Source organism: Macrobrachium rosenbergii, chromosome 44 (genome assembly GCF_040412425.1).
Source record: "Macrobrachium rosenbergii isolate ZJJX-2024 chromosome 44, ASM4041242v1, whole genome shotgun sequence".
NCBI classification, from domain to species: Eukaryota; Metazoa; Arthropoda; class Malacostraca; order Decapoda; family Palaemonidae; genus Macrobrachium; species Macrobrachium rosenbergii.
This window is the reverse complement of record NC_089784.1, coordinates 27,903,070-27,916,487: the sequence shown is the minus strand read 5'-3', so window position 1 is coordinate 27,916,487 and position 13,418 is coordinate 27,903,070. Positions and strand designations below refer to the sequence as shown.

The following is a 13,418-nucleotide window of genomic DNA, read 5'->3' as shown; positions in this document are numbered from 1 at the left end:
TACTCTCAGAAATTTCTCAGAGTCATCTTTCAAGTGCTAACCACGATGCTGGTAACCGAAAGTCATTGAGAGAGAATGTCACGTGATTCTCTTTCGGTAACATAATCTTTAATTAACCTTAAAACGTTACATCTGTTTGCATTGCTTGAGGAATAATAAACGCTTAAATTACATGAAATGGGTCCAGAATCATGCAATATGTTTCATATTTCTTAGTATGTTAGGTGCTCGGAGTCTAGTGGTCAGGGCAGTTTCACTTAGGGCTCTCGCCTTGTCAGCAAGAGGACCCGGGTTCGATTCTCGTTATACATTCCATTGTACTGACATCCTAAACACGGAATAATGTGCATGGGTGTTCGTTGGATGTGGTGTACGGCAACCAGCGCATAGAAGGATGTTGGTCTAGCAAACTTATCCTAAAAGAACTGAAGTGAATTATGTAACTGGGAATTAGTGGAGTGTGGTACTGACAACCAGCGAGAAGCCTCTACGTCTCAGGGGAAAACAAAATGACTAGAAAAAAAAAATTGGATGTTGTGCTTCTCCTCTGAGCAGCTGCTTCCGCTGCATGTGGGACTTATTATTCTCCTTGGAGTAGTGATCTTATGTTTCGCGACGTTTTCCTTACACTACTGCTCCTCTTTTCAGAGATCTTCTCTTACTGTTGTTAGTGATCCTGAATCAAAATATTTTACCTCATCAGTAATTCAACATCTGTTCAACGCTAGTGTCGTTTCTATTCTCTGTTACGCAGATTTTAATTTGGGAAATGCTGTAGTAAAATCCTCGCCTCTTATGCAACAAAATTGCATGTGCATTATGGGGAGATATGATTAATCCTTTTTTTCTTTTACTTCCACTATATTAAACATCTTTTGGCTGGTCCCTTTATTCATACTGTTCTTGTGTGCAGATATCAGTATTGTCATTCTGCACATGGATTACCTTCTGGGACTAAACTGGATTTCTAGTGTTCTTTTACTTATTCTCCTTTTTTACCTGTTTTGGTTTAAAAAGTTAAAATGAATTTATATTCTTGAAGAAAAATTCTTGTATTGGACCAAAATGATTAGAAATAGATTTGTGAGTTTTTGCAGCAGAATTTATAGAAGAATACACCGATAACTAACAACTGAAAGTTGAAAATGAAGGCATTTTTAACTGCTGTCTTCTGTGGCAAGGACAGGTGTTGAGACCTAATTCTTATCTAGAACACCAGTGGCGTAACTACATCCGTTTGTCATTTAGAGGAAGTGACGACCATGACATATCCTGTGTAGTACCCTTGTTTTTACCTGAGTTAATTGTTCATGAATATACGCGCTATTCTTAAACACACCTATGTCAAGGTTACACAAAACATTACAATTCTATTTGCTTTTAGACTCGGCAGTGCTCTTGTACAAGAAACATGATCCTAATGTAGCTACTGAGGCTTTAGGTAGGTATGTATTTTTTTTTCATAGAATTTCCGGCAAGCTCTTGGTTAATGGGTCTTTGTTTTCATCTTTGCAAACACAATTTTGCGATAAACAGAACCCTCCCGGCACCATGCCGTACGACAGTTTGGGCGAGGCGCGTGCTGCTTGCCAGATAACATTAGTTGGGACGCCACGTGTTACGGCGATCGCCTCAGTCAGTAGTGTGGCGGGCGACTGTGTATTGCTGAGAACGTCTTGTTGATGGGGACTAACACACCTGCTCAGGTGCTTCACAAGTGACTAGTTTATCTCAAAAGTTCTCTGTTTTCGTGCTCCTATGGTATTTTGTGAACACTGCGACTATTCAATGCTTAATTTTCTGTGACTAGTGGGTTGAAACTTGTATAACTTATGAAGTTGTCGAACCAAATTTGATATGGAACTTAAATTTGGTTTTGAAACAAATAACGTACATGGACGAGATAAGCTTGAGTTATTATGCAAAACTTTCCAAAGGCTATAACAACACTGGTGAAGAAATAGACTCAAAACAGTAGTCCAATAAGAGCTGCTGCCAGATCCGAAGTTTACTGAATGTGAAACCTTACGAAGATGAAATCAATATAAATATTAGAGTAAAAAAAGAAGGGTGACCATTCAGTAAAGCTGGCAGCCCTTATTTAAAACAGGAGTTGCACCATTTCAGAACTTATTTCACTCTACTTCCCAACCCATAAACCGAACACAATGAGGATGAAAGACTCAAGAAATGGGGGAGGAGGAGATGGCTCCGTTGGGAATGGTTCTGGACAAGTGTCAAAGATGTCCACTTTGGATTTCCTCGTCACGAAGATGCGTAAGCACGTCAGGTCATCGTCGGCAGATTCTTCCCCCGCCAGACATGTTGTGTGAGTTGGCACTTAGAGTTATAATTGCTTTTTCATTTTTTTTTTTTTTTTGAGGCTGTTCTGTCATGCTCGGTCCTTCGTTGTCCGGTGTTCTCGTATGATATTTATTGTTTTTGGCTAGACTTTTGCCAAATAACGTTATCTTGTTCTGTTACGTGGACCTGAGATCGAGTCTCTGCCGGGCATCAGAATGCCTTCAATTATTTTTCCATAGTGCCAAGCGTTTCCAAAATGTGAAGAAATCGTGAAGCTGAGAGGGCATTGTGGCTATTAAATACTACAAAAGTATCATAAAAAGGAAACAGTACATTCTATACATACATACACATATATATACTGTATATATATGTATATATATATACATATATAATTTCTATTTCTATTGAAGTCGTGGCATTATTTGCAGAGACTACCATGTTTATTTAGACTTTAAATCAGCATATGCTACTACTCCTTTTTTGACTTCAATAGAAATTGCACAAGAGAAATTTGCTCAAATAATACATATATACACACACACATATATATATATATATATATATATATATATATATATATATATATATATATATATATGTGTATATATGTATGTAATATGTATTTATCATATATGATTAATAGCAGCTTGGAAGTTAACAATTTTTTATTACTCTTTTAAGCTTTTGATTTCACCAAATTCCTCTTTAATCATCAAGAAGTTGGAAAATTCAAAGGTCCCATAATTTAATGTTCTCTTTATTACTCCGAATATTTCGAGATTGCACGTCCTATGGTCAGCGGTATAATTTCCAAAAGTCCTCCAGTTTTTGTTGATACATACCGAGTTTTCTCATAATTTTGTGAGTTGCACCACTGACGATAAGATCTGGTGCTGTTGTGAAACGTTTGGAGCGATAAAAAGAGAGCATTAAATTATAGGGCCTCGTTCTTATGTTCACTTTAATTCATTTACTTGAGCACCACATTTCTTCAATATATGTTGTTATTGAAGTCTGATAAAACACGTACACGTATATGTATAGTATATTTATATATATGTATATATTTTATTTGTATATGTAATATATATTATATATGTGTACAATATATATATTATATATAAATATATGTGTGTATGTATGTATGTATGTATGTATGTATGTATGTAAAGAGACAGGCACACAAGGATATAAGAGGAAGTCTTTAAAGGTGACAAAGGCAAAGTGTCCGAAGTATAGTGTCACGCTTTCCGGAATGAGGCACGTCCCGGCTGCAAATGACAATCCCAGTCACGGGTAACGTACATTAATTTGAAAAGGCCAGATCTGTCTAAACTCCAGATATACGTGCGACCTACTTCAGGTGTAAAAGTTTAATGTTGCTTTGTTTGTCTTGATGTAATTATTGAATCCTCATCAAGTTGCTTTCTAGTTTTTTTTTTTTATCGCAATTAGTAATTAATTGATCGCAAGTAGTATCAAGTCTCCGTAGGGGAATATGGTGCTGTTAGTGCTCCTCACTTGGAGCACCGTAGGCGTTATGACTAAAGATTGTTTGCAGTGTTCATTCCGCCTCTAGCTGTAACCATCTTGTAGCCTTGTAATTTATGTGCGTTTCCACTTCTTTTCTTCCATCTTGCTGTCCAACCACTCTAACTCCCTCTTTTCACTGTCTTAAGTACTGAATGCTTGAAAGTGCCCCAGTGCTTAGTTTCATATCCAAATTTCACAAATCATATAAATTAGTTTGAAGTGTATTTGATGTGTATTTGTGGAAAACTGTGTGCTTATCTTTGAATATTCAACGGTGTGCTAATGTGGATGGCACATGAGCGAAACTAAGGGTCACTTGATTTTTTAATTCTTTTTACAGTGTTGAATTTTTAAACAATGCGAAAACTTTGTCTTTGAATAACTTAAACTTGAAGGTTATCTGGAGCAGGTGTGACTGGCTTGATACGTAAGTTTCCCTTTTTCAAAATGTTTCTTTTTATATTTTCTGATCTTTTACAAATGTATTGCATAATAGGTAACTCTCTCTCTCTCTCTCTCTCTCTCTCTCTCTCTCTCTCTCTCTCTCTCTCTCTCTCTCTCTCTCTTTTCTGATTTCGCATGACTGACCACGATTAAAGGACGTCAGATAATGTAATCCCATTTGCATCTCTCTCTCTCTCTCTCTCTCTCTCTCTCTCTCTCTCTCTCTCTCTCTCTCTCTCTCTCTCTCTCTGGTCATTTGTAAGATTTATATTTTACAAGTTTGCAGGATATTCATCGGGCAGGTGACAAATGCTCTCTTTATTCATCCTTATAATATGGTAATTTGTCATGACGTGGATTACGAACGAAAATATTATCATAATTTTAAAAGTTATTCAGAGGGAGTTATCATGGAATAACTCTGGTTTAAGATCTCTGGAAGATATTTACTTGTCATGGTAAGTGGCTCTTGCGAATAAAATGTGAGGCGATTTGCAAAATCATTTATATATGTTTCTGCAATTTGTTTGTGTTCACAATAAGAACATAATTAACAAATCAATTTTATGGGCATCATTCCGATAGCTTTTTCCACTTTCCTATAAGGATTTATTCATAACTTGAATAAATCCTCATTCATAATCTGAATAAATCCTTATTCATAATTTGAACAAATCCTTATCGGAAAATGGGAAAAGCTATCGAAATTATCCCCATAAAATTGATTGTTCTTATTATGGAAGTGACCCGGATAGAGTTCAACTCAATTCCCAGGGAAGAAATATGACGACATTTAAGCTTTGTGTTGGATACATTTCGTCCCCCTTTGGGATACTACTTTCATAATGGAGGTGCTCCATCTCTTGTCTCGTTCCTCGGCAGGGTTGAATCTAAGGCAATTCCTCTGATCAATGGCTCCACTTGTCTCTAGATCCTCAGTTCTTCCCTCTTCAGGGCCTCTCTCTCTCTCTCTCTCTCTCTCTCTCTCTCTCTCTCTCTCTCTCTCTCTCTCTCTCTCTCTCTGGCACGGTTTTGGTGGCCTAGGACGAGAGGTCCTCCTCCTGTCAGGTGACCTCGTATCATCCAGCAGGTCACCTTATTCCACATATGCTCTGTCGAAATCGGAAGTACTATAGTTGGATTTCCCTCTTGGGTCTCGTTTTGGAATTCTCTTCCTGACTTTTATGACCTCCTTCTTTCCTTCCTTCGGGATTAAGCCCTACCCCTCTTTCTTATTCCCCCCCTTCCTTGCCCCGTCTCCTCCTCCCCTTAGTTTTGGGGTCCACGTTCGTGCCCTTAAAATAGGTCTCATGCCCAGGTGTCTTCCCAGACACCTGAAGACCTGCGACAGTGACGGGCGAAGGGTTTTGTATACTACTCTGACATGAAAAACCAGTGCTTGGTCGTGATGGAATGTACCGGTAACGCGATTATTTTCTAAGTCTGAGGATCAGTTCTCCTGTGAGAAATATGCAGTGTTGAGAATATGCAAATGTACAAGCATATAATCTTGTATCAAACTCAATACAAAATTGCATTGACAGTTTTGATGTTTTGCAAATTTGAGCTGGTTTTCATTTTTTTTCTGATAGCTTCCAGTAAGTACAGTTTTACATTACAGGTTTCTGTATTCACAGCATGTAGACATTGTGGTCAGGTCGGTAATGTGACCTCTTTGTAAAGCTCTGGATGCTGGTTCGAATCCTGCTATGGACGTCAGAATTAGTTCATATTCTTACATTTGGACCTCAGACTTAGTAACTTATCCAAAAAGTCTGAAGAATTTGAGAAGTTAAGAGGACATTATGATTATTACAAGTACATAAGTATCTGGTTAAAAGTGACCAGTATATTCTATATCAGATAATACTCGGGTACTTAAAAATCTCCATCGAATTTAGACATCATGAAACGAACCTTCAGTTCTTATCTTTTGATGCAATTCTTCTTTCCCATTCAACTTTCTTTTCTTCCCTTCACTTCTGACCACCTTTTCAGACAGACCACATTCCAATTCGTGGACATTAGGCTCAATCGCAGCATCAACCAGACTTCGAAATATAGTCCTCTCTTTATACCACATTCCCTCTCGTGGTTGACCTGCCGACCCCTGTCACAATTTTTATATTTTTTATCTTTCGTTTCTTTATTTCTCATCCAATGCACTATATTCATATTACGTGACCCACGAGACCTGAGGTTCGCTACAAGCCCCGCCTCCCCTGTGTCAATCATTGGCTGTTAGGGAGATCTTCTATCGCACGCCGGCCCAACCCGCTCGGGGAAAAGGGACTGTTAATATCTGGGTTTGACTCATTATGACCAGATGGTTGTGATATCTAACGATGTGCTTTATGTTTCATCGAGCTGCGTTTCTTAAGACCGGGGACTTACAGTTTAATATCATGTGACTGGATGTTAAGCATGAGAGAGAGAGAGAGAGAGAGAGAGAGAGAGAGAGAGAGAGAGAGAGAGAGAGAGAGAGAGAGAGAGAGAGATTTCCAAATATTTATGAAGCTTGGAAATTAATTTGGTTTGGCTTTTAAAATTTTATAGTATTTTATAAAGTGAACAACAAGTTTTAAGTAAGGTCTTTGCGGTTTTTTTAAAAAGAGGTTTGGTACACTCATGAAAGGGATATATATATATATATATATATATATATATATATATATATATATATATATATATATATATATAGGCGGAGAGACACTGATGAATAAATGATTAGCAGAAACCGCATAGAAGGTAATGCCTGTGTTTTCCCTTCTCCAGTGCAATTATAGAAGACAATTACGCCCTCAAGTAATCGCAGTATTTAAGAGTTGGAGGTCCACTGCCAATAAATCATAATCTCACGGCAACCTGTCAGTTAGCATTGACTCCGTCTGTGTGATTAAAAGCTATTGGGTCTGTCATTATGAGTTTACTTTTTTAATGTTCCTGGATGAAGAAAAATGTTGGAGACTTCAACGGGGAATAGGAAGTTATCTCTATTCTTTAGTTTGGATTAGAGGCTTAAAGATTTTCACATTAATTGCCTTTGCATTTGCATTAGCCGTTTGAGCATATTATTATTATTATTATTATTATTATTATTATTATTATTATTATTATTGTTATTGTTATTATTATTATTATTATTATTATTAGTATTATTATTATTATTATTATTATTATTATTATTATTATTATTATTATTATTATTATTATTATTATTATTATTATTTAGAAGATGAACCCTGTTCATATGGAACAAGTCTGCACGGGCCATTTACTTGAAATTCAAGCGTCCAAAGAAATGACAGCAGATAATAGGAAACACAGAATGAGATGAATTAATGATTGAATAAATAAATAAGTAGAAATATAGATAAATGATTAAAGTACAAGGTGAATAGTTTTAGGGTGGTAATGCATTGTATCTTCGCTGGAATACACTTTAATAATGGTGAATATATTGTTATCGTATAGAGTTACTGTTAATGGTACTTATTATAGGTTTCTTAAGAATGACCCAATGAATAAATTTCATTAAAAAAATTCATGATATAAGAACAGTAAATAAACTGATTAAAAAATTATGAAATAAGGACGAAGACGTTACGATAATTCTCAGAGAATGACCCAGTGTGTAATTTCCTTTAAAAAAAATCTCCCGTAGGAGGCTAGTGCCGTCAGTACACCTCACGTGGTGCAATTTACGCATTACCTAAGGGTCTTTGCAGCGCCCCTTCGGCCCCTAGCTGCAACCTCGTTTCATTCCTTTTACTGTACCTCCGTTCATATTCTCTTTCTTCCATCTGACTTTCCACGCTCTCTAACAATTGTTTCATAGTTTCATAGTGCAACTGCTTTGAGGTTTTCCTCCTGTTACACCTTTCAAACCTCCTTGTTACTGTCAATTTCCATTTGAGCGCTGAATGACCTCATAGGTCCCAGCGTTTGGCCTTTGGACTAAATTCTATATTCTGTTCTATTCTTTAAAAAAAATCGTGAAGGCCGAAGTACGTAATCTTCATTAATGTCATTATTTTTCTCAACCAGTCATCTGAACGTTCGTTCATGAGCCAAGCAGGTGATATCTGCCTTGGTGATTACATTTCAACAGGTTATTTAATAGGCACACTCGGAGCGGAAAGATAAGAGTGGAAGAGAATGTTCATCCTCACGAGATGGAGGTTCGAGTATGACTGGGGCTTACTTGACCTGAATATATATATATATATATATATATATATATATATATATATATATATATATATATATATATATATATATATATATATATATATATATATATATATATATATATATATATATATATATACATGTATATATATATACATGTATATATATATATATATATATATATATATATATATATATATATATATATATATATATATATATATACATACATACTGTACACATATAGTGAAAATGTATCTATGTAAATTAGTATCAGGTATCAGGTGAATAGTTTCCTAGTGTTCTTGGGCGTTACCTTTCCTCGTTAATTTCGCAAGACGTTAATTTATTCCTTGGAACATTTTCAATTATACATTTCATAGAATTCCACCTTTCAGACGCTTTTCCTGTTAAAATTCTCATCCATATATATATATATATATATATATATATATATATATATATATATATATATATATATATATTATCAAGAGAGAGGTAAACAGAACTTAGCTTATCGTCGTTATATATCCAAGTTATTCACACTCAGGTCTTCTTAGATTTGTAGTCACCTTTCACTTCAGCGAACTTAGTTTATGCGCCCGAGCGTGCTTTGGTTATTATGACGACGTGACTTTGTCTTTTAAATTGTTATACATTCGTAACTAAAAATTTTACGAACGCCTTTGTTGTTGTAACTGTTATTACTCCTTTTGTTCTTGGTTTTTATTCTTTGATAATGAGAATGTAAAAACACGGTAATCTTGGGACTTACATTGCATACGAATATATTGTTCTTGTGCCAAAGCCGATTTGTAAAATTATTTTGTTGTTACCACCATCGTAATTTTAATGTAAGAGTTTAAATGAGGTTAAAATTTTGGAATTTGTTTGCAGAATTTATGCGAATGTGTATGTTGATTTTCAAAATGCAGCCCATACAAGCGCGCGCGCATAAGACACACACACACACACACACACACATATATATATATATATATATATATATATATATATATATATATATATATATATATATATATATATATATATATATATATATATATATATATAATGTTGCTATTAATAAAGTGTCAATATTACACATTCGTCAATGATTAGCTGAAGCAGTGAACATCACTTGAGTACATTCAACCCGTGTACCTGTGTTTCTCTGTCTCGCGCACAGCGAAGTTTGGGGAGCTGGAAGTTGACAAATTAAGTATGCGGTTTTACACGCAGTTTTTATCAACTCGAGAACTTCGTTTCATCTTTGACTTTGATACTTCACTTGGAACTATTAGAAGAAGAAAAGGATTCGTTGCCAAACGTAATGTCTTGAATGACTTTAAAATGATTGTGCTTTTTCTGTAAAGCGAGGAACATGAAGAATATCTGATTCCGATTAATGATGTTTCATTGCGCATTTCTCTCTCTCTCTCTCTCTCTCTCTCTCTCTCTCTCTCTCTCTCTCTCTCTCTCTCTCTCTCTCAGTACGAAGTCTGTGTTTTTCCTTATTTTCCCATTTTCATTGGTTTCCTGTCGCTTATTTGTACTAGAAATTACTTATGTATATAAACAACAGATATTTTGGGTATTCACAAAATATCCTGGCATGAATAGGTTTAATGTTTCTTCTCGCCTGATCCTCTCTCTCTCTCTCTCTCTCTCTCTCTCTCTCTCTCTCTCTCTCTCTCTCTCTCAAATATTTTCATGGTCATGATTATTGCACTCCGAAGTAAGAACACTATTCCCAGAGTAAACACTTTATTATTCAAGATGGCTGCTTTGCTGTAGTGTCAGTATTTCATATCAGCAATAACCTGAATCAGGTGCCTCTTGTAATGCAGTAGATTAAGGAAATTTCCTAATGTTGTTTGATATGAGGATGAGCCAAGGTGGGTCTTTCATTCTTAACTACTGTAATATCATCCTTTGCACATTTCAGAGTTCCCATTGTTCAACCCGCAGAATCGGTTGGCCCAAGTCCACAGGTCCTCACAAGGCCTTTCTTTGCAGTGTGCCTTCGGCCCCTAGCCGCAACCCCTTTCGTTCTTTTTACTGTACCTCCTTTCATACTCTCTTTCTTCCATCTTTTCGCCCTCTCCTAACAATTGATTCATAGTGCAACTGCGAGGTTTTCCTCCTGTTATACCTTTCAAACCTTTTACTGTCAATTTCCGTATCAATGCTGAATGACCTCATAGGTTCCAGTGCTTGGCCTTTGTCCTAAATTCTATATTCAATTCAATTCAATACAGGCATCTTTGGGCAAGGTATCCCGTTCTGGAATAAGGCTAACCAACCAACCACCAACCGGCTTTTGTAACAGGAAGGCTCAAATGTCAACGAATTATGTCAGTTTTGGACTTTTTAATTTAAGCGTTTCATTGGTTTAGATTTAACTGATCTCTAAAGACTCTTAGTTGCAAGAGGGTCAGCTAAATGAACGGACCCAAATTCTTAGAAAATCGCACATTACGAGAACAATTTTAAACAGCTAGAGGTTAATGTCCACGTTGGGTGTGTCAGTAATTTCTTATCATTCTCTAAGAACTATTTCAGTACTGAATCTTTGCACCTGAGCTTACTCTGACAGTTGCCACCACTACTATTATTGCTGTCGAAATTTCGAAGCCAGATATACTCTGTAGTAGTAAAAAATTTCTCCATTTTTTCCCCCTCCCGACGAGTCAATATGCATAAACTTTCTCACGGTATACGTGCGGGATTCCCGTTAACGGCCTGCTATTTACTCGGCGCGGACTTTGGCTTCCTAGACCATGAGGCATCTTCACAGAGAGAGAGAGAGAGAGAGAGAGAGAGAGAGAGAGAGAGAGAGAGAGAGTGGGGGTGGGGGAGGAAATGGGTTGAGATGTTTGTTTATGTTACGTGTGCTTACAATTAGTATTTCTGTCATTTCAGTTAGCTGTTTGCTGCGTACTAGCTGCTGGCTTGGGGAACTGCTCTACTGTGCGCTAAATTCATACGTAGATACTTGGGTTGTGAACATATGCTTATGAATACACAAACAGACACACACATATATATGTATATATATGTTTTATATATACTTAAATATATATATATATATATATATATATATATATATATATATATATATATATATATATATATATATATATATATATTATATATATATCTGTGTGTGCGTGTATGTATGCATGTGTGTGTGTGCTGAAAATATGTCTGCCTACGCGCACATCTTTCAAGTTGTGTCTACTAGTCAATGGACATATGTCAAGCATAACGTTTGTGGCTAGCTTTGCCGTGAGATAGGCCACAAGTTAAACGCGCTCTCTTTCTCTCTCTTCTTGCGTTATTCTTGATATTTTTTCTTGAATATGTAATTGCAGATTTTTTTAATGTGGTCACTTTAAAAAACTTCTGCATTTAGATTGTCTTTTCAAGAGTGTATGAGAGAGAGAGAGAGAGAGAGAGAGAGAGAGAGAGAGAGAGAGAGAGAGAGAGAGAGAGAGAGAGAGAGAGTATATATTTATAAATATAACTATAGAATCTAAATAATATTCTTATACACGCTCCATCCAGTAACATTTAAGCCAGAGAAGTAAATTTTAGGAACAGAACTTTTTAAGTGCATTAAAAGGTTAACACTCCCTAACCAGACTTGAACGTAACTTACCTGCAATATCGTATACTCGTACCAACGATTTTAAGTTGAGCACAAAATTGGAAGACTTAGAGTTGATGGCTTATGCCTTTTCATGACTGAAAATCATCATTTGTGTTTTCAGCATTACAAGAAGCTATAGACTGCTATAGGCTTAATTCATAACATGTTAGGTTGCTTTATAGGTCTTTAATTAGCTACCTTCTTTTCCTCCAAAACATTCTGATATTGCCTTTTCATTTGTATAGGCCTAATATCTGTTAGCAAAGGCCTGTTATCTATTTGCATAGGCCTAATATCTATGTTAGGTTAATCACATTGTTTCGTTGTCTGTTTTTTTTTTTCCTCAAAATCATACTTGACTTAAGATGTTTTTCCACTGTTTCCTGTCAAAATTTGATCGTAACTTAGTTTTTTTTTTTTATTAATTCTTTCATTATTTCATTATCCTTTTGTACTTATGAAATGCCGGACCAACATGGCACTTTTACTTTCGGTTAACGACTGCATTTTAAAAAGGGAACTGTTATTTTCGTACCTCAGTGGAAATCTATTATGTATATTGCTTTTCCTCCTGGAGGGCCTTTGTGAAAACAGTAGGGAACGTACAGACAGACAGCTGTACGCACGTGCGTACGTCACGTACACTTTCTCCCGCTGTTACATTGGCTAATATCACCTGTCTATACGTGAGCTCTATTGTATGTTCCTCGCGCAGTTCACGATATCTTGACCTGTTGCTCTGGTACCTGTCAGTTATGTCTGGTTTAAGCGTATTATTATTTTTTTTTTTATTTTTTAAAGCACTTAACCTGTTGGGTGGGTTACACGATCCGTCTGGCTGCAATATGCAATTAAGGAAACCGAATTCTACATGCTTCTTGAGGTTTGCTGTCTTGGTTGGGTATCCTGAGTGTTTATTTTACTATTACACACACACACACATATATAGAGACATTCCAAAGAGAGAGAGAGAGAGAGAGAGAGAGAGAGAGAGAGAGAGAGAGAGAGAGAGAGAGAGAGGCCACCACCATGACGCATTTCCTCCGGCATGTAAATGTATTCCGTATTCTAGCTTTTACCGAAAGGAAATGGAAGAGGGGAAATTATTCACCGAAATTATCATGCATTACATTTCCTTCAGGAAGTGCACCGCAGCATTAATGACGTCATGGAAGGAAAGAAAGCAACCAGTCACTGTATCTAACTCCTACGAAGTTTCGAGACGCCTTCGTGCTGACGACATTGTGACTGAGGGCTAAAATTTACTCGAGAGGTTAAGTGAAGGCTT

The 13,418-nt window shown here is 36.2% G+C and overlaps 1 protein-coding gene across 7 annotated transcripts in view; it reads left to right on the top strand.

Annotated features, from left to right (window-relative positions):
* mwh (multiple wing hairs) overlaps positions 1-13,418 on the top strand; it is a 302,166-nt gene that overhangs the window by 152,630 nt on the left and 136,118 nt on the right. Inside the window, exons 1-2 of one of the 7 annotated variants that reach the window (XM_067088144.1) lie at positions 1,625-1,706; positions 2,128-2,329. The exons of 5 other annotated variants lie outside the window; for them this stretch is intronic. In XM_067088144.1, the coding sequence (XP_066944245.1) occupies positions 2,169-2,329 (161 nt within the window). In that variant the 5' untranslated portion in view covers positions 1,625-1,706; positions 2,128-2,168. Of the gene's footprint in view, positions 1-1,601; positions 2,330-13,418 lie in introns of those variants that run through there. One more of the 7 variants, XM_067088142.1, reaches the window with a different exon arrangement.